This window comes from Sebastes umbrosus, chromosome 6 (genome assembly GCF_015220745.1).
Source record: "Sebastes umbrosus isolate fSebUmb1 chromosome 6, fSebUmb1.pri, whole genome shotgun sequence".
In the NCBI taxonomy this organism is placed as follows: Eukaryota; Metazoa; Chordata; class Actinopteri; order Perciformes; family Sebastidae; genus Sebastes; species Sebastes umbrosus.
In genome coordinates, this window is record NC_051274.1 from 33,796,959 (window position 1) to 33,824,324 (window position 27,366).

General features: G+C 39.4%; 3 protein-coding genes across 5 annotated transcripts in view; 2 read left to right on the forward strand and 1 right to left on the reverse strand.

The window, feature by feature from the left end:
* Positions 1-27,366, reverse strand: wrap73 (WD repeat containing, antisense to TP73). Its single transcript, XM_037772172.1, has 13 exons — positions 27,251-27,366; positions 24,505-24,592; positions 22,894-23,046; positions 20,878-20,994; positions 10,585-10,657; positions 5,034-5,137; positions 4,618-4,704; positions 4,354-4,488; positions 2,973-3,050; positions 2,794-2,896; positions 2,551-2,676; positions 2,105-2,296; positions 1-506 (listed from the first exon to the last, which is right to left on the reverse strand). Exons 2-13 carry the CDS (start codon positions 24,571-24,573, stop codon positions 394-396), a joined length of 1,350 nt encoding a protein of 449 aa, XP_037628100.1. The 5' UTR covers positions 24,574-24,592; positions 27,251-27,366; the 3' UTR covers positions 1-393.
* Positions 6,280-9,819, forward strand: LOC119489562 (complement C1q-like protein 2). Of its 3 annotated transcripts, XM_037772184.1 has the most exons (6): positions 6,280-6,923; positions 7,078-7,149; positions 7,717-7,788; positions 8,568-8,651; positions 8,860-8,991; positions 9,099-9,819. In XM_037772184.1, exons 1-6 carry the CDS (start codon positions 6,674-6,676, stop codon positions 9,377-9,379), a joined length of 891 nt encoding a protein of 296 aa, XP_037628112.1. In that variant the 5' UTR covers positions 6,280-6,673; the 3' UTR covers positions 9,380-9,819. The 3 variants fall into 3 exon arrangements, with proteins under 3 accessions (XP_037628112.1, XP_037628113.1, XP_037628114.1); XM_037772185.1 differs by lacking the exon at positions 7,717-7,788; XM_037772186.1 differs by lacking the exon at positions 7,078-7,149.
* Positions 20,987-27,366, forward strand: part of tp73 (tumor protein p73) — a 50,861-nt gene continuing 44,481 nt past the window's right edge. Inside the window, exon 1 of the mRNA XM_037772170.1 lies at positions 20,987-21,138. Within this exon, the coding sequence (XP_037628098.1) occupies positions 21,107-21,138 (32 nt within the window). The 5' untranslated portion in view covers positions 20,987-21,106. The remainder of the gene's footprint in view (positions 21,139-27,366) is intronic.

Here is a 27,366-nt window from a genome sequence, read left to right on the forward strand (position 1 = left end):
TTTTAGCTGCATTATTTATAACAATTTATTCAAAATAATTACACAATTTCAAGGTAAAACAATACAAAATACTTATGTACAGTGAAATCTATAAAACTATCTTCTCACAGTGTTTGAAACTAGTGCTTTAGTACGCTTTTGGTTATTTAAAAAGTGATATTTATCCATTCTGTGTCTCTCAGGAGGAATGTCATGTTAGGTTTTTCCTACATTTTCAACTTGACAAGAAAAGGACCATCCCACTAACCTGCACTGAGGGCCCTTAAAACCTTGGTGAGCCGCTACAGTTCAGCATGTGAAAGTTGAGGAGTGTTCCCACCAGTCTTTCTTTTCGTCATCACCATAACACATCCCCGGCCAGGTGTGTATGGCTAAATAAGCTAGACCTGTGTTCTACTTGTCATCCTGGTCGGTGTCCATGTAGCACAAACACAGCTGCTCCTTGCCGAGCAGGATCAGAGAGTCTCCGCTGCAGTGCCAGTTCAGCGACTGGACCTGGAAACCACCTGGAAGGGGAGAGAGAGAGAGAGAGAGAGAGAGAGAGAGAGAGAGAGAGAGAGAGAGAGAGAGAGAGGATGACACATCTAAACATATGTAAAATGATTCACCTTCATTTTGTGTTAAGAATTCACATTGTTCAGCTTGTAAACTCTAAAAAAAATTCATTGATTCTGACTTTGTGCAATAACAATTTCATTTCTACTTTCTTTCTACTTGGGGTTTCTGAGGGCGCTTTCACAGGTTTTAATCGAACTCTGGTGAGGTTTGTTTAGTTCAGGGGTCAAAGGTCAGGGGTCAGCAACCTTTACCATCAAAAGAGCCATTTTAGGCAAAAAATTAAAAAAATCTGTCTGGAGCCGCAAAACGTGATCATTGTGATGAAGGTAACACAGTTTATAGTCTAAGTATATAGTATATAAGTCTAATGCAGCGAGGGCCAAAGTGCAAATGTACGACGGAGTATTAGGGCCACATTGAGGGAAAAACATCTGAGATTTACAGAATAAAGTCAGAATATTACTAGAAAAAAGTAGTAACATTACGAGAATAAATTCATAACTTTACGAGAAAAAAGTTGTAATATGAGAATAAAGTCAGAAGATTACGAGAATAAAGTCATAACTTTATGAGAAAAACGAAAAATAACACGTAAAATTCACACGTATGACTTTATTCTCGAAATCTCAGATTTATTTGTTTTCCTCAATGTGGCCCTAACACTCCGTCGTACCATAGAACTACAACAACGATAAATAAAAATGTAAACAAAGAACAGTTATTCATTTCCATTTTTAAAAATCCACAGGGAGCCACTGGAGAGGAGCTAAAGAGCTGCAGGTTGCAGATCCCTGGTATAGCCAGGTGTGAACGCAGTAATCGTACTCTGGTGCGGACAAAAACAACTGGTGAACCAAAACGCAGGCTGCCTGTGCGGGCATTTGTTGAGATGGACACAGGTAAACATGAATGGGAGAGGACGGACCTGGACTTCTGCAGAAGTCTGATGTTTGCTTGACATCTGGGCCGAAGACAACAAGCAGAATATGATAAATAAAGTCATTCGAGATAAACTGGAGAAGGGAATTCAGTTTTGTATTTGGTCCGCTTTATTTTGTGCACTGTGAAACCGAACCGGACTAAATAGAAAACGAACCAAAAGTATAAATTTAACTCTGATTCGGTCGAGACAAACGGACTTGTGAAAGCGCTCTAATTAAAACACACCCACCTTTCAGGCTAAATCAAAAATGAACCGCAGCGACACACAGATGAGCATCACGAAGGTAAAAACTGAGAAACAACAGATTTGTTCTGTTTGCATATTCAATTCTGACACTGGTGGGATATATTTCCTTTGCACAGGAAGGAGCAATTTGAAAATGAAGAGGAAAACTTAACCTTAACCCTGCACACATTTCACTGGGATCAATACAACATGAGGTTGTTAGTGTTTAAAACTGAAAACAGTGACCTCTTGCTGCCAACATGCAGAAGTTACCTTGTGCAGCTGGGTTAGGGTTAGACATTAGAGATAATAGAGTACGCCTGCCCTCTTCTATATCTGAGAGCACCATAATGGAGCGGTGTACGCGGCCGAGTTTACCTTCAGTGGGGACTTGGACGGAAACGCAGCCTGCCGGAGACCACAGGTAGAGTTTGGCATTGCCCGTGCACAGCGCCAGCCGGGGGCGTCGGGGGTCCCACTGGAAGCAACGCACGGCTGACGTCTGCTCGAGCCCGGCCACCAGGCTCATCTTCTGCATGTCCCACACCCAGACAACGCTGGCCATGTTGTCTACGGTCAGAGAAACACAGATGACGTTAATGCGAGATGCATTTGGTAAATTATTTCAGAAATAGATGTTACCAATTATTTTGAGATTTTAAATTGCAATGTCAGAACAAAAGAATATCCATAAAACCCTACTTTCCATGTATTAGCATTTTTAATACTTTTTTTAAATAGCAATTAAGGTCTTACTCTTAGATTAATTAATTCAATGCCTTTTAAGACTTTTTAAGGATCTGCAGGAAGCTGTGAAGTTTTACCGTTTTTGGTGGCTAGATAGCGACTGTCTGAGCTGAATGCCAACGCAGAGACACCGATCTTGGGGTTGGCTCGGTCTGGGTCTGGTTTGACTACAGGAACCTGGACTGGCAGCGGGCAGATCTCGTCTGGAGAAGTCAAAACACAACAAGTGAGAGTCAGTTAATTGATAAAGTTGTTTACTTGACCTCAGTAGTTTGAATCAAATACTGCTTTCAGAATATTGTTTTTAAAAGCGAACATACATTTGCTCTGGGTGTTGAAGAGGGTGGTGCCAGCTGTGATGTTGTGTAGCGACAGGTCATCACTGCCAACAGCTGGCCTTTTCTCCACTTCCTTATACACAACCTGGAAACACAACAAACTGTTAATAATTGAACTGTAATGTCTGCAAGGCTCATCATGAAGGCTGGAAAATACTCACCGCTTTTGTGTTGTTGATGGTTGATAGGTGCTCAAACTGTGCGATTTTCTTCCACGTGACATGATTGAGGATGCGCACCTGACATGAGAATAATAAAGTCTTGTCATTTACTTTCTACTGATATTAATAACACGACAAATCATAGTCCAGACGCAAACATATTTGACTAGGGCTGTCGATCGATTACATTTTTAATCGCATGATTGTCCATAGTTAATCACGATGAATCACACTGTTCAAAATGTACCTCAAAGGGAGATTTGTCAAGTATTTAATCCTCTTATCAACATGGGAGTGGACAAATATGCTGCTTTATGAAAAGGTACGTATATATTTATTATTGGAAATCAATTAACAACACAAATCAATGACAGATATTGTCCAGAAACCCTCACAGGTACTGCATTTAGCATAAAACATATGCTCAAATCATAACATGGCAAACTGCAGCCCAACAGGCAACAACAGCTGTCAGTGTGTCAGTGTGCTGACTTGACTATGACTTGACCCAAACTGCATGTGATTATCATAAAGTGGGCATGTCTGTAAAGGGGAGACTCGTGGGTACCCATAGAACCCATTTACATTCACTGATCTGGAGGTCAGAGGTCAAGGGACCCCTTTGAAAATGGCCATGACATGAAAATTTAGCATAAGTGTGGAGCGTTATTTAACCTCCTTCACGACAAGCTAGTATGATATGGTTGGTACCGATGGATTCATCAGGTTCTCTAGTTTCATATGATACCAGTAGCTTCACTCTAGCTTAAAAATAGAGCCACTACAACCTAAAAATTGCGTTAATGCGTTAAAACAAATTTGTGTTAACGTGTTAACTTTTACAGCCCTACATCTGACACTTTAATTTATATGATTCTTTATCTGAACAAATGAATGAATCCATTTCTTAAAAGAGGATTTTACACATAAAAGTCTGATTACAGGTCACAACTTCATATCTGAAACAAGTTGTGTAAAGCCTTTTGTGGCTCAAGATCTGCGCAAAGTCTGATAAAAAAATGCCTCAAGTGATGTCACTTAAGTCAGCATCGGTTGAAGCTGAAGACTACAAGTTTGAAAATGAAAAAAAAAAAAACTGCTCGGGACTAGCAGCTCGAGGCGAAGTTAGCCGCTACTAGCCTAACACATCTGAATCTGACTGAACTGTTGCCAGTCGAGTTGCATTGTGGGTAATGTAGGCGACCAGTTTTGACAAAGAAGAAGAATGAGCAAAATAGAAACAATCCTTTCTTTTAAAACTGTCCATCGTGAGGATGATGATGTTGCCGAATCAGTGGAGTACTCTTTTTAACACGTGTCTTTACAATAATGACCTGTAGTTACGTTGTGTCAAGCTATAATGAAATATCTTCGTCCGTACCTTTTCATCATAGCTGCCGATGGCCAGCAACTGGCTGCTGGGGCTCCAGGTCACAGACTTGACACCCAGCGACCACTCGTAGGCGCTGTAGGTCGACAGCAACCGGCCGTCTAAAGAATACAGCAACACCTTGTACTGTGGGGATGATACACACACACATGTTGTGTTCATGCCCCTGCTAGGCTTGGTCAATTGTACTTTGAAAACACAATACAATCAGTCTGCCTCACCATAACAGGTGATTCAAAACTCAAAATGACTCACCTCCAGACAGCTATCCCACACTGCCAGCACACAGCCGTTGGGAGACCACTCCAACCCTGCCAGGTCCTGTGTCTCAGTCTCAAAATGCTGTGGCAGAGTTAAATCAAATTAATTTACTGAAAAACAACACATGTACATTTCTTTGTGTTTTGATGTTGTCAAGCTCAAATAAAAATGTGTCTATGAATACATGACACTTTCGAGGAATGAATATTTGGAGTTTATGTAGCAGTGGAGTAAATCATACTCTAATGCAAATCATGTTGGAGATGTTTTACTAAATGATATTCATCACAGGCAGATACCGTTCATCTTTTAAGGTCACCTACATTTAGATTCCTTCTTCTGTTGCTTTCTAAAATGTTAAATGTATAATCGTGGTCATAAAACTCGTAAAATTTGAATGTCCTACTTACCCGGAGTAAGTGCCAGTCTTCACACACAAATACACTGACGTAGTCTTTGCAGTCACGGCGTTCAGCCAAGGCCATGTAGCAGCCATCTCTGCTGAAATCTATACCTGTGGGACGAAGCTATAATTAAGTTACGGCATATAATCACGAGTATGATAAAGATCTTACGATGACACCGTAACACCTCTGAAATATAGCATTAGTTAGGTTTAAAGGTACAGTGGATTCGGTGACATTCGAGTACCCCTCCGCTCGCTCCTCCCTTTCCAAGACTGCAGTAACGTGAACCGCCGAGTGCTAAACTGTGGTAACGCTGTTCGCCTCGCTCAGAGGTCATCCTCACCATAACAACACTACTTTAGGAGCAACAGAAGTCAGACGGCGGCTGTCGGTACCACGGTTTTGCACTCTGCAGTTCACGTTACCGCAGTTTCATAAGCGTCTCGGAGAACTACGGTGGCCTTCAGGTAACGTAGAAACGCAAAAGGCTCTCTCTAGAGTCAGAGTTTGGTTTGTCTGTTCTGGGCTACTGTAGAAACATGGAGGAGCAACATGGTGGACTCCATGAGGAGGACCCGCTCCCTATGTAGATATGAAGGACTCATTCTAAAATAACACTAATGAAAACACAGTTATATTTCATTTCTGCTAACAGATCCCCTGAACCGTCACACACGGTTCCTTTAATACTTACACAGGACAAGTTAGGAGAGTACTTGAAGATTACTTATCAAGCAACCATAAAGGTTTTATTATTTAGTTTTTGGCCACATAATTCATAACACTCATAAAAGTTGATTTCTCAGGGGAAGTTCAGCAACAGCAGCAGCAGCAAGGAATAAATAGGAAGGAAGGAGGTTAAATAACGCTCCAAACTTACGCTACATTTTGGCGAGGAAAAACTGGCATGGTGAATTGCAAAGGGGTCCCTTGACCTCTGACCTCCAGATCAGTGAATGTAAATGGGTTCTGTGGGTACCCACGAGTCTCCCCTTTACAGACATGCCCACTTTATGATAATCACATGCAGTTTGGGGGCAAGTCATAGTCAAGTCAGCACACTGACACACTGACAGCTGTTGTTGCCTGTTGGGCTGCAGTTTGCCATGTTATGATTTGAGCATATTGTTTTATGCTAAATGCAGTACCTGTGAGGGTTTCTGGACAATATCTGTCATTGTTTTGTGTTAATTGATTTCCAATAATAAATATATACATACATTTGCATAAAGCAGCATATTTGCCCACTCCCATGTTGATAAGAATATTAAATACTTGACAAATCTCCCTTTAAGGTTCATTTTGAACAAAAAATGTATGATTAAATATTGTAATCGATTGACAGCCCTAAATATAATACATAATATAAGACATTTTTGGTAAACTGATTAACTGATTCAAGGAATGTAAGCTACGCTCCAACATACAGGTACTAATAGATCATTAATGTTTGTGTGCTGTGTTTTCAGTATTGTTTCCCGGATGACACGCCCCAAGTTATAACTGTTATCAAAAGGATCTCCTGCACATGTTCCTGATAAACATTTCTAGTAATGATTGATCAGCAGAAGACACTATTTAAGGCCGGGGATTAACACAGGAACCACAAAGTAGAACTGCATACATAGACCGCCACTTTGAAAATGGAGACGACGGCGTGTTTTCCACTGTTGCTGCTGATCTGCTCTCTCTCCACGGCTCAGCTTCAGACAGAGTCTGACAACGACATTATTCCACAAGGAAAGCAAACTGAATCTCAGGGAAGAGAACCAACAAATGCCTCTCACCACCAACAGACCTGCACACAAGACATCAATGCTGTGCTGAGAGAGATGAGCGCTGCGTTGGCTGAACAGAGGGTGGAGACGAGGCACTTACAGACAGAAAATGAAGGTACAGTAGGATGTACGGTAGTGAGGGAAGTCATAGCAGTAAGAGCCACTGCTTTGTTACAGGAGCTTTTATAATAACATGTTATAGACGTTCATACACAGAGGACAGAAAGGTTTGCAAAGAACGTGTCTTATCATTGAATCTTTTTTTTTAGCACAAGCAGCTAAACTGAGAGAACTGGAGATGCAAAAGACTGAGGTGGACAAGCTGAAGCAACAACTACAAGGTATATGTTTATATTGAGCAATGATGAATAGTTATATGTAGGGCTGTCAAAGTTAACGCGATAACGCAAATTCATTTTAGTTTTATAAAGTTAGTAAAGCAATGTTTAAGTCCAGACTGATGTTGTCTTACACATAAAAGAATGATGTCAGTCACTTCCACACAGTGAGGCATACAGATTATTAATCAAACACTGGTATCTGATCGGTTCTCGGTATCGGCTGATACCCAAAGCCCAGGTATCGCTATCGGGACTGAAAAAGTCGGATCGCTGCATCCCTAGTTTTGCTGCGTCTGTACTAATTTGATTTGAAATGAGCAATTTTATGCTGAATCTGTTTTTTGTAATTTTGCTTTTCAAAGGTTTGATAGTTAACCTTCCACATTAGAATTTAAACTGCTGTTGTCACAGACGTTGATGAGATTACAAGCTCCATTTTCAGTTGAGAAGCTCTACACTTGTCATATTATGACTTTATGATTTAGTACTTGTGTTTGGTTTTGGGAGAGACTTGTTAATGTCAGTAAGGCAAAGAACGTGTCTCATCATTGAATCTATTTTTTTTAGCACAAGCAGCTAAACTGAGAGAACTGGAGATGCAAAAGACTGAGGTGGACAAGCTGAAGCAACAACTACAAGGTATATGTTTATATTGAGCAATGATGAATAGTTCTATGTAGGGCAGTCAAAGTTAACATGTTAACGCAAATTCATTTTAATGCCACTCATTTCTTTAACACATTAACGCAACTTGTGATTTTTTATTGTGAGTTTTAAAGCTAGAGTGAAGATACTGGTATTATATGAAACTAAAAAACCTGATGAATCGTTACCAACCATGTCAGACTAGCTTGTCGTGAAGGAGGTTAAATAACGCTCCAAACTTACGCTAAATTTTGGCAAGGAAAAACTGTCATGGCCATTTTCAAAGGGGTCCCTTGACCTCTGACCTCCAGATATGTGAATGTAAATGGGTTCTATGGGTACCCACGAGTCTCCCCTTTACAGACATGCCCACTTTATGATAATCACATGCAGTTTGGGGCAAGTCATAGTCAAGTCAGCACACTGACACACTGACAGCTGTTGTTGCCTGTTGGGCTGCAGTTTGCCATGTTATGATTTGAGCATATTTTTCATGCTAAAAGCAGTACCTGTGCAATTAATTTGTGATTAATTGTGATTAACTATGGACAATCATGGGATTAAATATTTAATCGATTGACAGCCCAAGTTATATGTCAAAATTGCATATTAGAGACAATAAGAGAACACTAAAATACTTTTTCCTACATATATTTACAAGGGATTTTCACACTAATGAAAACGGTGATGATGAAATACTTTTAACGGTCAAAGATTGTTTTCATTGGAGACAATCATTTATTTCACTATGCTAAATTTTTGATGAATTTCAGCACAGGCAGCAGAGCTGATCTCCGTGAAAGACAGGACAAATGTCACAGAAAACCAGGTGGAGGCTCTGAAGAGAGATGGAGAAGGTAAGACTCAACTAAATTAGCAATTTAGTATTTGAACAGTTTCGTTCTTATGATATTAACATAATTTATAAGCCTATATAGAATGGTGACAAGCACGATTATACACAGAATAATGACGTGACTGAAGTTAGAAACAAACTCATTACTGTAACCATCACATTGCTGCAACATCATCCTCTTTATACGAGTATGTTTCTCTCTCTCTCAGTCAAACAGGTGGCTTTCTCAGCCTCTCTGTTGGCTTCAGGCTCAGGATATGTCGGACCATTTAACACAGACACTCATCTGGTCTTCAGATACATCATCACAAACATCGGAAATGCCTACAACCCAAACACAGGTACTTGAATTCACAAATTTAAATTGATTTTTTGTCCATGTTGCCTCCAACTAGATCATCAACAGATGATTCTCAGGTTACATTCACTGACAAAAACTCTCCCACAGGTTTTTTCATTGCACCAGTAAGAGGAGCCTACCACTTTGAGTTCACCGTAGGTGCACATGGAAGTTCATCTGCTTCAGGTGTTGCGTTGGTCAAGAACGGAGAGCATATGTTTGGTGTATGGGAGCATCAGCCATCCCACTACGGCAGCTCTGCTAAAGGTGCCACACTGCTTCTAGAGGTCGGAGATGTTGTGTTTTTGCGTCTGTGGGCTAACACAAGAATATTTGACAACGAAAATCACCTTAACACCTTCAGTGGCCATCTGCTTTTCACCATGTAAATGGGAAACAGTCCTTTTTCTTCAGCTATATGACAGCCGTGCACACACTGCAGCAGCGTATCAGTACTTGTTGATAACAATATCAGATGTGATTCGAGATTCATCGCGATTAACTATGGACATTCATACGATTGACATCGTTCAACACATAAATACAATAACACCCCAAAAACGTATTTTCAACTTTGATCAAAACAACAAAAAAAAAGCCAATTGTCTGTTCTGATAACTGAATATGTGACCTCGTTACCTCGTGGCTCCCTGTTTATTCAATTCAATGGGATTCTCTGATGGTACGTGTCGACAGGCTCCGTCCATTCCACACTTCCCATTTATTGTCTATGTAAGCAGCCGTGCAATGCATTCTGGTAGCGTGGCGTCGCGATTCGAGAAACGGAGCGTCACGACGCCCGCTCCTTATTTGCATAAAGTTGAGGGTTAGTCTACTTTATGCAAATCACGGGCGTCCGACGCGACTCGCCGCCTCTCGAAACTCCCGAAAAACTTTTAAAATAAACATCGTCGATGCAAAATAAAGACAGATTCATCAACATGGATTATTTCTCGCCTCAAATGTTCTCAGAAACACATTTCGGTGAACTATTTTCATGAAATAAGAGAAGAAAGTTTCCAAACGAGCCTCCATAATGTTTCCGGTTTGAAAGCTGGGAGCAGCAGCCCACGGAGGGAAAGCGTTCGTCCAATCAGGAGCCTAGTGCCTTATTTCTAGTGACAGCCTACCAAGCCTCCAATGCTGGGAAGCGGCGCGTCCCCTCGTGATAAAAAACGCCCCTGTGGACACGTACCATCACACTTTGGCACTATCAGGTCGCTGGTATGCGACTATCATGGCCGTATTATTTATATGACGGTTTAGGGGGATACGCGGGTCGCAGAGGGACATAGTATTGCATGCGGAAAATGGGGAGAGTCATGAACAATCATTTTTCCCCCAAGCTGCTGACAGGCCTGTTATGAAGAGCATGCCCCATTTACTGAAGAGGGACACAGCTGTCAGCAAAGAGGACCATAGTTTGGCCTCATACCCAGGGTCGCGCCACAAGGTAAAAGAACGGCATGTGATTCATGGGGCATGCCGAGGCACTCAGACCACTGGCCCTGCCCTCAGGTACTCCTGGTAATACACACACACACACTCATAAGCCACCAGAAAATAAATAAAACAATATCATTCTCATACTGACCTTTCTGACATGCTTTGGGATACTTGATGTAAGACACAGCTTTGGTGCACAGGGACCAGACGGTGACTCTCAGCTGTCAAGGCACCGGAGGAAAGAGAGGAAAAATCACTGTGGATTATCTCGCCAAGTGAAAGTACGACAAGCGCACCATACCGCCAGGCATAAATACACACGAGTTAGTGCAGAGAAACACTGGACTTTTGAAGCCGATACATACACATTGATAATGATTAAGAGTTTAATATATCAACCAGTAATCATTTTTTAACAAAGACACATAACACAAGCATCCTTTCACTGGGGTTGTTAAATAATTGTGACCAAGATTTGTACTGAGTTGAACATTTTACGGTTAAAAATCAACTTTTCAGTGCTCTCTAGTGGACAAACTGTGTTGCATTACACAAACATATCATCCTCACAACAGTCTCTCTCTCTAATGCCTCAAACCCAGAGGTGACTGAGTTTTCTGTTGCTGCTCCCGGGCTCTGCTAAAGCCTCCCGTCCCACATTAAGTCCTTTTCCACCATCGGCAATTTTAAGTCAAATTTAAAGACCCCCCTTTCCTCATTTGTTTTTAGTTCAGTCTGAGGCTGCCCCTCGGCTTCTGTCAAGTCCCCTCTTAGCTTATTTCTAATGTCTGTTGTTCTTTTATTGTATTACATTATGTATTATTGCCTTTTTATGCACCTTTCTATGTTTGTAATCATGTAAACCTGTATTGAGGCAGATCCTAACCCATCCACCTCTACTGGAAAGCACTTCGGGTTAACTAACTCCTGTTGTTTTTAAATGTGCTATATAAATAAACTGACTTGACACATCTTCATGATTTTTGTGTCTAACTTCTTGTCACTTGCCAGCAGACTTACACAGTGATAGTGAATTAGCGATATCTGTGATGAGCTAAAATTGGACAATAATGGCGATAAATCTGTTGGGTTCTACTCAAAAACACGACATGTAAGAAAAAACATCTTGAATTAGGGACGGGGTTTTGAAGCAAACAAATGGTTTTACAAGCCACTTTCAGAAAAACTGCATGACCATTTGGATCAGATACCCTCTCTACGAAAGGGCTGTACACATGCTGCATCTTTTGCATGCTCAAATCTATTGTTGTCAATGTAGACGTACGGCAGGCGCGATCAAACGCGGGGAGCGACACCGCCACGACGCACAAGAGTTCACAAACGCCTATATTTCAGGGGTTCATGCTCCAAGATAAAAATAGTTCAACTTTTGGAATGCTGCAGCACGCACTGCATGTCATGTGACGAGGAACAACCAATCACAGCCGGCAGGTATTTTTCCTTTCTTCTTTAAATATCAGTCTACAGTAAATATGGACGAGTAGTTAATCATTTTAGTGCAGGACTACCCAGAGCTTTACCATCTGTCCCACGGACTACTTTACTTGCTTCACCCTTTCCATCACAGAACGTCACAACATCCAGCTGAAATGTCGACCGCCAGATTGACACCATAAAATTGAGCAGTAATGTTACAATGAGAGATTTACGGTGCTGAAAATCCATTTATCTTTGTTTTGACTTTGTTTAGTTTAGTCAGTGAGGCTTTTACTGCTGAATTAGCGCAACTTCTTCATCATCATTGCAGCACGCAGGTTTCGGTTGCTTGCCAAGCACCTTGGATAAAAGGATGAAAGCGACACGGCTGGCGTTTTCCATGCGTTTTTTTTAAACGTGGCATGTGTACGGCCCCCTAGACTTGAGTCTATAAGAGAGCACTTCGACCACTAATCTTCAGTAAAACAATCTTAACTGAGCCACTAGCCTAATGAGGCCTCCAAGTGTTCCTCTACACCCAAAGACTTGGGCCGATCCAGACTACAGTCCAGGCTAGCGTGGTCCATCATGTCCTTTAACGGCTGTGGACAGAGCACCTTACGTCTTTGAAGAGGTCTATGATAAATCTCTGTGAGGGATATGAGACACTGACATGGAATCCATCCATCACTAGATGCCCTGTGGGGCTCTGAGAGAGTGAGAAGTGTATTACTTCCACAGGGAATGAACATTATGTTAAAGGGTTGCCGTCACTGAGATGGATGTAACGAGATTATAACGATTAAATTAGGACTTGTTTTGAAATTAACACATCTAAAACATCTCGACACGTATAGGACCCGGCATCCACTGATGTAACGTTAGACAAGTGTGACAAATTAACAGCAAGCTGCAGAGCCAGCAGGTTGAGCACATTCCCACAAATGAGAAGCAGTGCCAAAGAATAACTATCTGGCCACAAGCAGGCATAACAAAGAGACCACAATGTGCTAATGCTAAGTTTTGACAGCAGCCACTCAAATACCCGCCAGTCTCACTTCAACAAGATTGATGCCAACACAAGCAGGTGGCACTCAGCCAACAGGGCAGCGTATTTTGACTCAAGGACCAGTATGATATGTGGTACCTTGCCCTTCAAGAAACAAGGATTGCATGACAGCCTTAAGGACACTGTTAGAGAAACTGTGGTCTGTACTACTGAACAGTTGACTGGGTGTTAACTAAGATGTTCAGAGAGAAAGCTGCAAACCCACTGTTAACAATAACAGGACAAGAGCCACAATTACATTTATATGACACATAGGAGTATACATCTGCATTCATTTCCTACAGGCCACTGTGTTGTTGGCAGTTCTGTAGTTTGACATGCAGTAGTTCAATAGTTGAGCTGCACAACAAAGATTTGTCTTTGGTTCACTCCTCTCTTAAACACAACTAGAGATGCAAAGATTAATCAATTAGTTGTCAACTATTTAATTAATTGCCAACAATTCTGATTATCTTTTATTGGAGTAATTTTTTTAAGAAAAAAAAATGAAAAGGTCCAAATTCTCTGATTCCAGCTTCTTAAATGTGAATATCTGAGTTGTGGACAAAACAAGACATTTTGAGGACGTCATCTTCGGCTTTGGAAACACTTAGGGATGCACCGCTACCGATACCAGTATCGGGTATCGGGTCCGATACTGTGCTCATGTACTCGTACTCGTACTCGTACTCGTACTCGCAAAACGGCTCCGATAACACTTTACGGTGGTTCGCCCGACCCTGCTGGGCTCGGATCCCACCTCAGCCGGCGCGCCTTTCCAAGCCGACCTAGAGCCGGTCGCGTCGCACCGCCTCATATGCGGGACTCCCCAGCCTGCCGTATGTCGTTCACACCCTTCAGCTGGCTGTTAACAAGGGTCTTTTGGCTCAGAGAAGTACTCGTATCGGTACTCGGTATCGGTACTCGGTATCGCGAGTACCCAAAATGTAAGTACTTGTACTTGTACTTGTACTCGGTGATATCGGTGCATCCCTAGAAACACTGATCCACATTTTTCATAATTTTCTGACATTTCATAGCCCAAATAACTAATCGATTAATCGAGAAAATAATCTACGTATTAATCGACAATGAAAATAATTGTTATTTACAGCCCTAGACACAACATATGACAGTAGTCATTACTAACAGTCCAAATATCAAGGGCATAAAAGCACAATACTGCAACATTAAGGATGTTAAATGCATGGCACTCCTTTACAGCTTACAGTAAGCCAATATAATGTGGGTGCATAAAGCCCCGTCTGATCATGCTTTGAATGTTTAAAGATGTGAAACTGTAGATCTAAAACTAGTTATATACGCTAGCCAGGAAGACTGCTAAACACATTCCTTTTCTCACAGGGAAAACAAATAAAGTCACCTCAACAGAAATGACAAATTACAGGTTGAACAAAAAATGAGAATTACAATTTTAGCCACAATGTTATCCTCAAAAAAACGCACACACTCTATACTATTATACTCTACTGTTGAGTACTGTGTATTCTTGTGCAATTGAAGCTTGTGACAGCTAGATATTCTGAGACACCCTGTATATACACACATAAAAAATAAAAATCCTAAATGATTCTCAAAAACAAATTAAAAATTTAAGCCTAACCTTAATGCTGTATTTTGCATTTGAGAATGTGCAGAGCTAAAACTACTGAAGTGACCTAGGCTTTCACCATAGAGTCCAGACAGACATTTGAACTGGGCCAAGTCTGTCACCTAACTGGGCTGACGTGTCGACCCTCCTGTTTGGTCAGGACATCCAGCTGTGTGGACCCTGTAATAACACCTCACTGCACGCTTCCTGGACATCCCCTCAGACATGGTGCCATGGCAACCGATGTCAACACTGCTCAAACACAAACACACTTGGCACTTCTTAGATGCCTTGAACCCACCACATAGGGGATGCGGGAAGATCAAGACCCCGAAAGGCAGTGTAACTTTAAACTGGGTGGAGGAAGGGTAGCATGAAGAAAATAGGTGGGAAATGCTTTTCCATGTGGGGTGGTACGCAATAAGATCCTTAGTTGGTAAAGCTACACTTTAGATGGAGTATCCTCGCCAAAGGTGAACTTGGGGATGGGGGGCTAAGGACTTGAGGGTGGCGTGAAAAAACAAAACTCAACTACAACAGCTGCTGTTTTTCCATCAGAGATGGAGAAATTCACGTCTGTGCCGGGGTTAGCATAACTGCAACTGGTGATCAGTTACGGCTGTAATTACAGACAAGTGCATTTTAGCACCGGTTCGATCACTACATGTACGAGGATTCCTCATTAGGAGAAGCTTCCTAATGTTGCGTTCACACCAAGAGTGAAGCAAATTATCGCCCCGCTTTACTCGCACGAGTTGGACCGCCCGTATCATTTGTGTTAATTTGCATTACTCGCTCTAGACGAAGGGGCTCGTCTCCATAGATACCAACAACTTTTCTTTTTCGCCATTTCCTCCGTCAACCATGGAAGAAATAACCACTGATGCTGCTTCGTACATGTTGTGGAAGTCACAGATATGTCGGAAAACCAAACGCCGTGGTGTCTGGGTTCATAACATCACCCGGCGGCGAGCTGTATTCACATACAGTGCCATTGCAATGACTGTATCTAGCAAGCCACACGTCGCTCCTGCGGTATGAACCCAAAACAAACAGATTGTGCTGTGATTTAATTGTACTAAACAGATCACAATTATGCCGAAATAACTACATAATAATGTTGATTTGTAAAAAGTCTGAATACGTGCTTTGTCAGGTTTGTCCGCAAGACGACGAGCTAACAACTTTTAAAATGCTTGTTTTCTGACTGGAGTTCAGATCAATCAGTGCCAGGCTATGCTAACATCGTAGCTGCTCCATGAACACTAAAAATAATGTCATCTAGGCATAAATACGGCAGCAACGTTGTAGTAAACGGATCAAAAGGATGCTGAAATAACAACACAATGATGTTGATTTGTAAAAAGTATGAATTCATGCTTTGTCAAGCCTGTCTGCAAGATGACAATCAAACAACTTTTAAATTGTTTGTTTTCTGAATGGAGTTTGGATGGATCAGTGCCAGGCTATGCTAACATCGTAGCTGCTCCATCGACACTCAAGATAAAATCATCTAGGCATAAATACGGCAGCGACGTTGTTGTTTCTACCATAGAGAGTCTGTGGTTTCTACATTTATACACAGAGTTTGGTCCGGTCTCTGTACTAATATGATGTACTATCGTAGCTCTGGGTGAACACAGACAGCTACAATATGTTTTCCTCCATTTCTGATTCAACAACGTCAGGACGTCAGGACGTCAGGACGTCAGTGACGACAAGAGGAGAATCTCACCCCCGATCGGCTTTTGCGACACAGCGTTATGCAAATTTCTTTCACATGTTTGCGTCATTCACGACAATTACTTCTGAGAAGACAATCAAGACAATCAAGACACCGGCCGAATGGGACAATTGCAGCTAATTTCTACCATCACACCCACTTAGTATCTATTAGAAAGTATTCATGACAAGAAAACCAGAGAATTCGGGAACATTCCTGAACAGGACAGCCTGTGGGCAACATGATAACTACAATCAGTCGTAGACCACAGTTACTGACAGCAACCTGGAATAAAACCCATCTATCAGCCATTCTTGTTGCACGCCTATGTGAGTGCGAGAGAATGGGCGAGTCTATTTGATGCCATATAGTCCTATCTGTCAGCAGAGGATTAGACTGCAGGCATTCCACATAGGAAGCCATCTCAAACCAATATAGCCTATTTCTCCTGTTACAGCCTCATGATTCTACCAAGGAACTGGAGCCTCTCGCAGCCCTCACATAGGTATGGCTGAGCTATTGTCCCGTGTTGCAACGCAGCAGCTGCCTACGTTTGCAGTTTTTAAGTCCGATAGCGTTGTTGTGCCAACAATGCTACACGTTAGCAAGGCTCCCCGCAGTACTGGCCAAGAATGCTACCGCTAATCCAATCCCAACAATGTAAAAATGTAAAAAACCATTAGAGAAGTCAAAGCTCAATGATGGCCTTGGCTGGAGTTTTTTCCACCCTCAGTTTACCACCCCTCAGCTGGTAAAGGTGGATTAACATGGATGTGTGAGTGGCATTTTGTGAGGTCCTAAGATAAACGATGGCAAATAGGAGATAACTTGCGTGAATTCTCACAATACATAGGCTAGGTTTCAGCAATGAGACTATTAAATCTGTGACATGGCGCCATCCCATATCTGAAAACACACTGTAGTTCTACCTTGAAGGAAAAATGCAAGCTGCCTGAAGTAGGTCTATGTCTGCCACTCTATTAGCACTACAGACACAATATACTTTGCCATTTGCCTACTGTTACAATGTCAGTTGTGAGCTAATAAACCAATCAGAAAGATCTGATAATATTCTGTTTGGGTTTAAAAAGAAAACACACTGTAACAGCTATAAACAGACAGCCAGACACACACACACACACAGCCAGCTAAGCAGATTTACAGACACATAGACAGACAAACACACACACAGTGGCACGATCCACACCATAGGCAGCTGTCCCCAAACAAGTTAATATAGCAGGCTGTTTATGAGTGGGGCTGAAATTCAAACCCGACACGAACACCCGTCTGGCACAGCCTTAATGAAATGTTGGGCCGGGGTGAAGGTAAGTTCATTGGGCTCCTTGGCAATGTGGCAGCCAGTGCTTACTTTGCCTCTGTTGAGTTAGTTTTTTCAACCTCAACTACTAAAAGGATGCTCAGTAACTGTTAGCAGTATTAACGGGGTAGTTTGGGTGTTTTGAAGTGGGGTTGCATGACGTTCTTATCCATAGTCGGTGTATTACCTACAGTAGATGACGGCACGCCCCCAGCTTAGAGAAACAGACAGGAGTTACTGCCCACTGAAGTGATGTGAACTGAAGCCGTTATCTATGCTCTCACCAAAGCAACCAGACTGCATCGAAAAAAACTGTAATTTTACCTCGCATAACACAGGAGTCGCAGGTCTACTGCTGCCTCAATCGCTTAGTTTGTGTTGTGTTATTGTGTGATTTTGGTTCGATCGGATTCAACAAAAGTCACAATAGTACAAACAAACTAACCGATCACGGCAACGGTAGACCAGCAACCAGTCTGGTGGCTTTGGAGAGAGAATTGATGGATACAGCGGCTTCAGTTCCTCGTTGGAAACGGTTGTCTCACAGCAAAGTAAACCGGGAAAAATATTGTAAATATAGCGTACTCTCAAACTGATATTGATTTTTCTTTTAGGTGGCTAAAATATATTTTGCTGCTGCCCCCGTCCACAGCAGGACATTGCTTTGGTTCGGTGCGGTAACTCCTGTCTGCTTCCCCAAGCTGGAGGCGTGCCGACCGTCATCTACTGTAGGTAATACACCGACTACGGATAAGTCCCTCATACAACCCCACCCGAACTATCTCTTTAACTTCCTGCTTATATTTAGCCAGATGATAAGGGCGGTGGGTAACACGTTTTTGAATGCACAACAGCACAGGTGAGAGGAAGATGTGACTCAGACTACTATGAATGAATGAGGAATAATTTGTCCATAATACTGTGTGTCAGGGCTCAACATCTGTTTTCTCAGAACTCTTGAAGGGAAATATTGATTTGGAGCCAATTATCTTTCTGTTGATTTACTAATCGTTTCAGGAAATTAATCACAATAAGAGGTTCAAAGTGGTTGTGACATTTTAAAAATAAATACTTTTGATATCGATCATTTGAACTTCATGTGCTCAGACTTAAGATGGCTACGAGTCAAGTCCCACTCAGACTTTAAGATCTAGGTTATACTGTCCTAGATGCTACTGTATATCTTTTTAAGGAAGGAGCCTCCATTCCTTTCCATCCTATTTTTTTTTTAAGATGCAGACAGACACAAAGCAGACATGCCACAGACACTTGCACTCCCTGCACTCTACTCCAGACCAGACACAGTTGTGTGTTGGGCCACAACACCTGTCAAATGATTCCTGGAATCAGGTTCAGCATGACGGACGCAGCCCACCGCGGTGCCCCCCCATCATATTCCACATGAGCCGAGGGCAGCTAGCTGCTATAGCTTCCCCCTCCTTAGAACACGAGCTTACTATGAAATCAGTTCAAGAGACAAACTAAACGTATCTTTATTAGTCTGGGTTTCATTCTGCAGACCGTTATAAACAACACTCAACCTCTCATGACTCATTTTCTTAATAAGCCTGTTTCTGACAGGAGCACAGTACCTTATTACAGGACACTGATTTCAAGTATGTAATTAACTTAAATCTCTCTGGTGGTAATATGATTAAGTGAACCTTGTTATATTAGAGGGTAAATATTATGGTAAGAAATAAGTTCCGCTAGTCACACCAACTACCTCGGGATGACTCGATTATACTGAAAAAACAGTGTACTGCATAATTCTTAAGGTCATGATTAACAAAAAAAACAATATTTCCATCCATGCCTATGCTAATTCACTGGCCGATATCAGATTATCACAGATATTGGTGTACAGAAATATCAGACTTTTTAAAACTCTCTAATATCGGTATCAGCCTCAAACATCCAGAGCGGCTGCAAAATGAATGGAATATTAATCGCGATCACGATTTTAGCTTCCCACAATTAAATGAACACGATCGACTGTGATATTTACGTTTAAAATGCTCCGCTCAAAGAATACTCAAATCAAATCAAGCACTTCCTAAACTAACAGCAAGAGATGAACCGTCAATCAACAGCTGATCGAAGCCGTCAGCAGTCTCATATATCAGATTTTTTTTGCCGGTCAGACACACGTGTGCAGCCGCCACATGATGGTTTTACGTCGGCAGACAGTGACACAGTCAGTAACATCACACACACAACATGTCATCAGAGTGGAACTTCTTCAGTGTGAGTGAAGAAGACATAAAGCTGTAATTTGTCGCAACTGCAAGTTCAAAATAAGCCGTGGAGGAACAACCGTAAAAACATTCGGAACAACTAACTTAATCAGACACATATTTATATTGTAATTCATCCCCATGATGCTGCTCAGAGTCATCACGGTGACCGGCTAGTCTGCCGACAGCACGGAGCTAAACAGCTCTGTTAACGGAGGATCCACATTATGATGCATTCAGGCTCTACTCAGTAAAAATGAGGCAATGGTAAATTATAACGCTACCATGATGCATTCAAATGTAATCTTGTAAAATGTAGATTTTGGTGAGAAATTTGAATAAATCCAGTTATTTGAAGGAGATGTTTTCACAGCAATATAAAATAGATAATAGAGAGACAATTATGACCCGTTTAACTTCCTAACACTAGCTCTAAGCAGCTTATAATATATAATTACAACTACTAATGTCAAGATTTTTTTCGTTTTCAAAGTGATCTCAATATTAATCAGATTAAATCGTGATTATCATTTTGGCCGCAATCGTGCAGTCTAACATCCAGTATAAGTCTTGGTATAACACATTAATTGATTCATTGATGGACACCGACATGAGGGCCAAAGATGCCACCAGCCAACCTCAGGTCAAGTCAAGTTCAACTCCAGCTCCTTTTCATCCTTTGATTCATTGTTTATTTGGTTTGGGTGTTTATTTTAATCTATTTTCTTCCCTGTTGTTGATCTAAGAACATCATTAATAGGACTCGCTGCCAAAGAAAATACCAGACCTACATTGGAAGGGCACATACACATTGCACCCATGTTCCAGGGGTACTTGAGACCCATGTATGACAGGACGCTAACAGGAGGGAGCTATGAAATCAGGCTGAATACATGCAGCAGGTGGGGGGGGGGGTGTAGGGGCGGTCAAGACAGGCTCTGGTGTCTGGCTATTTTCAGGTCCCCCCTTCCTTGCGGGCCAGCAACAGTTGAAACCAGACAAGCATATGCATAAACACACTTTCGTGCGCATGAATGCGTGCGCGCACCAACTTCACACTTACATGGAACTCTGTGGTGTTGAGAATGTGACGTCCGTCTGGACTCCAGCGCGAGGAGACTAGTCCTATTGAGCCCTCATCAATCTTACAGTGCCAGTCTGGCTGTTCCAGAGACCACACCTGAAGAGAGAGACAGAAGGAAAGCAATCAGCCGACATTGGTGACATCCCTCTCACACATCCTGCATCTCCCTAAACTTGATTTCAAATTTCAACACTTGAGCATCAGAACCATGAAAGACTGGCGCTGGATACCCCTTCAAAGGTAAGCTACTCGCCCTGGGATGCACATGAAAGTGACATTACACCAGCATGCATAACTTCTTTTGACCACTGATGCAGCTTGTTTAAAAAAACAGTAATTATTATGAGCTCCGTCTGTCGAGTTTTTAAAAAAAAAATGTATGGACAGGAATTCAAAATTAGTATCCCGATTTTACAGAAATGAATGAATCATTAACAGATGTGTTAAAGTCAGTTCATGAATCATTTGTTGTTGTCTTCGATGGTGAATTTCATTTGAAACAGCAGCGTCTGGGTCTCAGATTTGTGGTGTGCATCGCTTTATATCTTATGTGTGGTCTACATGTCTAATCAATGCAAATACTGAAACACTACTTAATATAAAATAATAAAATATGCTGAAAAAAAACACTACTTAATGACAATTTAACTAGCACACACTCTTAAAGCTGGACGATATGGCCAATAGGTCATTTCATATCTTGATAACGCTATAAATCACAATATAGCACGTTTTCTGGTGAATCAATAAACGGACAGTCTATATGAAATAACCACATGGAAAAGCCTATTGTTGTATACTCCTGTGTGAATTAAATACTTGACAAATGAAAAGTACTGAGTATTTGCTCATTTTAAGAACTTGTATTCAAAAAGAACATTGTTTTAAGTGAAATTATAGAGAAAAAAAGAACTAAATATAGGCCTAGCAATATTTATTTCACATTAGAAACGATATATAAAAATATATACGATATACATTTTTGTATCGTAAAGATATATATCGTCATATTGCCCAGGCTTACACACACACACTGAAATCCAAATGTATCTACATTGCTGTAAAGTACTGTTCAGCAAAATGTTGTTATAAAGAATAACACAAAATAACAGTTTAACTATTTCTAAAATAAAAAACAACTGTGATGTAAAAGAGGGCATGCTTGAAGCAACTGCACAATATTTAAGTGAAATTTACAAACTTAATCAAACACAAAACACTACGAGTGAAGACACAATGTTTATTTTGAAGAGGAAATATTTTTTTAATTTGTTAAAATCATTTCAAAAGTTTGTTAACACAGGATGTGGTGAATTATTGGCATTATTATGAACAATGGCATTTTAGTAGTTTAATGCAATACATTCTGTGCAAATAAAACCCGGAGTGCAGTTCATGTCATTTTTACCGATCAGACAAAACTCCAGCTAAAAAAATGCATTGATTTCCCAGCCACAAAAAATAAAATAAAATCACAAAAATGTACATTCCAATCCTGTTATTAAAATTAAAATGTCTCAATGAAACTTTATAATATTTGTCAATAACGTAGCTATTGTATACTTCCTCCTCATCGTCTCTAAAATGTTACTTTATCTCAAAAATTATATAACATACAACTTTTAGAATATGTCTGCCAAAACAAAATGTTTTAAAACCATGAAAAATGTCAATATTGAATGCACTATTAAGACATAGAAATGTAATGTTTTGCTTGGGTAATACTACATGATGACGTTTTTTAAGGCTGCAACAAACTATTTTAGTTGTTAATTCATCTCTCAATGACTTATTAGTTCAGTGTTTGATGCATAAAGTGTCAACCAAAATGACTTCTACAAGCTACTGGAAAGAGATGCCTTCATATTGCTTATATTGTCTAACCAATCGTTATGGTGATACTCTATAAAGAAAGGCAAGATTACATATTGTCATTAAAAATCACACTTCATTATTCATATCACCACTAACAGTATTAACCTTCTGATAGCCTACCTGCACCAGTCCCCTCTTGTACATAGCACAGAGGATAAAGAGAGAGTCGGAAGACCAGTCCATGTGGGATATCTGGTCCAGGCAGGTGTAGAGCTGCAGGATCTGCAGTGTGCTCACGTCTCGCACCACCAGCCTGTACTGCACACAGGTAGCCTGTCGAGTACAGCCAAAGAGACAAATCAGACAGAACAAGACTTCTAAAATCTAGAATGGGTTAAAAGCAGAGGTCAAATTACATGCATGTGCCTGTATGTATATGACGAATCTAATAAAGTTTAAGTTTTTCTTTACCCCGAGACCCGCGGGTGATCCCGACCAACTTTACTGTCTTTCAACAACCACCAAAACAACCATGTCATGCTAGCTTGTCAGAAAGGAGGCTCAGTAACACCCCAAAGTTACGCTAAATTTTGGCGAGGAAAAACTGCCATGGCCATTTTCACAGATGTCCCTTGACCTCTGACTTCAACATATGTGAATGAAAATGGGTTTTATGGGTACCCACGAGTCTCCCCTTTACAGACATGCCCACTTTATGATAATCACATGCAGTTGTGGGACAAAAACATGCATTTTTGAATGCAATATAAATGTGTTATTGTCTCCTATTCTAAAATGATGTATTTGAATATTTCTTCATACTGGGGTCCCTAAAGTCTTCGAATTGCATAAAGTGGGTATCACTGTAAAGCTGAGACTCTTGTGGCTCCAATGAGCCCAACTGTATTCATGTGTGGTGATGTTAGTCCCCATAGGAGACATTTCATTGACCTCACTGTATAAAATGACCTGTGGTGACCTCTAGGATAATCACAGCCTCATGAAACTTTACAGCCACAAACTAGAGACCTAGAGCATTCAGAGGATGGATGGATTAAACTAGAGACCTAGAGCATTCAGAGGATGGATTGATCAAACTAGAGACCTAGAGCATTCAGAGGATGGATGGTTTTCCTAGCTAGATTAACAATAAGGTTTTTTTTGATAGTTTACACAACAGAAGTGCTCGCCATCCAATCACGGAAAAATGCAATTCTTGCAGAAATCTCCAAATGCCAACATTTTTTGATCCTAAATCACAGCATGGCTTTTTCTATTATGTTCTTAAAGGTCTTGGTGTCTTAATGTGGTATTTTGGAGGGATTATTGAGCATTCATATCAATTCTCCAGTGGTAAGAAATGGTTAAATTTAGCAGCAAATCTGTGTAACAAATGGTATCAACCCAAAAACTGCTGCAACAACTTATGAGACATAATAGAGCACGAGGATGACCATCATGTTCAAACTCTATACACTCTCAAGTTATTTTAATCAATTAATGAATTACTTAATGTTTATTTCATGTTTATGACTAGAACACCTTGACACACAGTGTTGAGCTGCATCTCTAATCTTCAGGTTCCAGCTTTCAGATGATGTACCCCACTTCTATGTGACATCTACTGTTGACCTGCTATCTCCCCATAAAAAAGACAGGACAGCTCTATTATGGGTCTCAGAGGGTGAACACACTTGTATCTATCTATGTGTAACAAGCAACCTAACAATGGGAATCAAACTGGAGTTAAAAGTATTATTTCTACTGCATTAAAAAAACTAAAGCACTCACCAAATATTTCCCATCTGGGGAAACTTTACAGAGTTGGTTGGATTGCTTGAAAACCTCAGAGAAATTCATCTTGCAAACACAACTGTTCCTACACAAGAAAAAACACAGCTATTATTACATTTTTAAAATAAAATACCCAACTGAGTAAAACATTCAACCGCATGAGAGATGGACAGTTTTGACTGATTGCACTTTCCACATGTTAACATGTGATGTCGCTGTAAGTCCAATCAATCAATCAATCAACAGGCTGCAGCAACATGAACAGAGCTACAATACAGGGAGCTAAGTTAGCCTAGCTGGCTGGCAATCAAAACAAGCAGCTAAAGCAGGGCTCAGGGGTCAGGGGTCAGGGGTCAGCAACCTTTACTATTAAAAAAAAATCTGACTGGAGCCGCAAAACATTTGAGCATTGTGATGAACACAGTTTATAGTCTAAGTATATAGTATATAAGTATATAAGTCTAATGCAGTGAGGGCCAAAGAGACAATGTACTACGGAGTATTAGGGCCACATCGAGGGAAAAAACATCTGAGATTTACAGAATAAAGTCAGAATATTACGAGAATAAAAAAGTTATAATATTACAAGAAAAAAGTCATAACTTTACGAAAATAAGGTCATAATATTACGAGAATAAAGTCATACATTTACGAGAAAAAAGACATAATATTACGAAAATAAAGTCATAATATTAAGAGAATAAAGTCATAATATTACAAGAATAAAGTCATAATATTAAGAGAATAAAGTCATAATATTACGAGAATAAAGTCATAACATTAAGAGAATAAAGTCATAATATTACAAGAATAAAGTCATAATATTAAGAGAATAAAGTCGTAATATTACAAGAATAAAGTCATAATATTAAGAGAATAAAGTCGTAATATTACGAAAATAAAGTCATAATATTAAGAGAATAAAGTCATAATATTAAGAGAATAAAGTCATAATATTAAGAGAATAAAGTCGTAATATTACGAAAATAAAGTCATAATATTAAGAGAATAAAGTCATAATATTAAGAGAATAAAGTCGTAATATTACGAGAATAAAGTCATAATATTACGAGAATAAAGTCATAATATTAAGAGAATAAAGTCGTAATATTAAGAGAATAAAGTCATAATATTAAGAGAATAAAGTCGTAATATTACGAGAATAAAGTCGTAATATTAAGAGAATAAAGTCATAACATTACGAGAATAAAGTCATAATATTAAGAGAATAAAGTCGTAATATTAAGAGAATAAAGTCATAATATTAAGAGAATAAAGTCGTAATATTACGAGAATAAAGTCGTAATATTAAGAGAATAAAGTCGTAATATTAAGAGAATAAAGTTATAATATTAAGAGAATAAAGTCATAATATTAAGAGAATAAAGTCATAATATTAAGAGAATAAAGTCGTAATATTACGAAAATAAAGTCATAATATTAAGAGAATAAAGTTATAATATTAAGAGAATAAAGTCGTAATATTAAGAGAATAAAGTTATAATATTAAGAGAATAAAGTCGTAATATTAAGAGAATAAAGTCGTAATATTAAGAGAATAAAGTCGTAATATTAAGAGAATAAAGTCGTAATATTACGAGAATAAAGTTATAAAATTACAAATATAAAGTCGTAATATTAAGAGAATAAAGTCGTAATATTAAGAGAATAAAGTTATAAAATTACAAATATAAAGTCGTAATATTACGAGAATAAAGTCGTAATATTAAGAGAATAAAGTCGTAATATTAAGAGAATAAAGTCGTAATATTACGAGAATAAAGTTATAAAATTACAAATATAAAGTCGTAATATTAAGAGAATAAAGTCATAATATTAAGAGAATAAAGTCGTAATATTACGAGAATAAAGTTATAAAATTACAAATATAAAGTCGTAATATTAAGAGAATAAAGTCGTAATATTACGAGAATAAAGTTATAAAATTACAAATATAAAGTCGTAATATTAAGAGAATAAAGTCGTAATATTACGAGAATAAAGTTATAAAATTACAAATATAAAGTCGTAATATTAAGAGAATAAAGTCATAATATTAAGAGAATAAAGTCATAATATTAAGAGAATAAAGTCGTAATATTAAGAGAATAAAGTCGTAATATTAAGAGAATAAAGTCGTAATATTAAGAGAATAAAGTCGTAATATTAAGAGAATAAAGTCGTAATATTAAGAGAATAAAGTTATAATATTAAGAGAATAAAGTCATAATATTAAGAGAATAAAGTCGTAATATTACGAGAATAAAGTTATAAAATTACAAATATAAAGTCGTAATATTAAGAGAATAAAGTCATAATATTAAGAGAATAAAGTCATAATATTAAGAGAATAAAGTCGTAATATTACGAGAATAAAGTTATAAAATTACAAATATAAAGTCGTAATATTAAGAGAATAAAGTCATAATATTAAGAGAATAAAGTCATAATATTAAGAGAATAAAGTCATAATATTAAGAGAATAAAGTCATAATATTAAGAGAATAAAGTCGTAATATTAAGAGAATAAAGTCGTAATATTAAGAGAATAAAGTCGTAATATTAAGAGAATAAAGTCGTAATATTATGAGAATAAAGAAGTCATGAGCTGAAGAACCCGGATGTTGAGAGCAGATGACAGTCCAGTTAGCAGTTAGCTACCGTTAGCATAGAACAATAACTCTACTAGCAGCTCAGCAGGCAGCTAGCCTTCACTATCTTCACCATAAACAGTCAAACTTACTTCTAAGTTGCTTCCGTCAGTTCGATTAGAGACGAGGAAAGTCCCTCAAACACTTCAGGGAAGTTTCTTTCTGCTCATGGTGTGTTCGAGGCTCCGCCGGCTGATGACGACATACC

What these genes read in the sequence shown, in the direction of transcription:
- wrap73 (XM_037772172.1), bottom strand. Translation starts at nt 24,573, where the DNA reads ATGAATTTCTCTGAGGTTTTCAAGCAATCCAACCAACTCTGTAAAGTT. An exon ending in CTTCAACACCCAGAGCAAAT is followed by an intron (nt 2,677 to 2,793) that starts GTATGTTCGCTT and finishes TGACTTCTCCAG; the next exon opens with ACGAGATCTGCCCGCTGCCA. An exon ending in CTATCTAGCCACCAAAAACG is followed by an intron (nt 2,297 to 2,550) that starts GTAAAACTTCAC and finishes CTCTGACCGTAG; the next exon opens with ACAACATGGCCAGCGTTGTC.
- LOC119489562 (XM_037772184.1), top strand. Translation starts at nt 6,674, where the DNA reads ATGGAGACGACGGCGTGTTTTCCACTGTTGCTGCTGATCTGCTCTCTC. An exon ending in GCTGAAGCAACAACTACAAG is followed by an intron (nt 7,150 to 7,716) that starts GTATATGTTTAT and finishes TATTTTTTTTAG; the next exon opens with CACAAGCAGCTAAACTGAGA. An exon ending in TGCCTACAACCCAAACACAG is followed by an intron (nt 8,992 to 9,098) that starts GTACTTGAATTC and finishes ACTCTCCCACAG; the next exon opens with GTTTTTTCATTGCACCAGTA.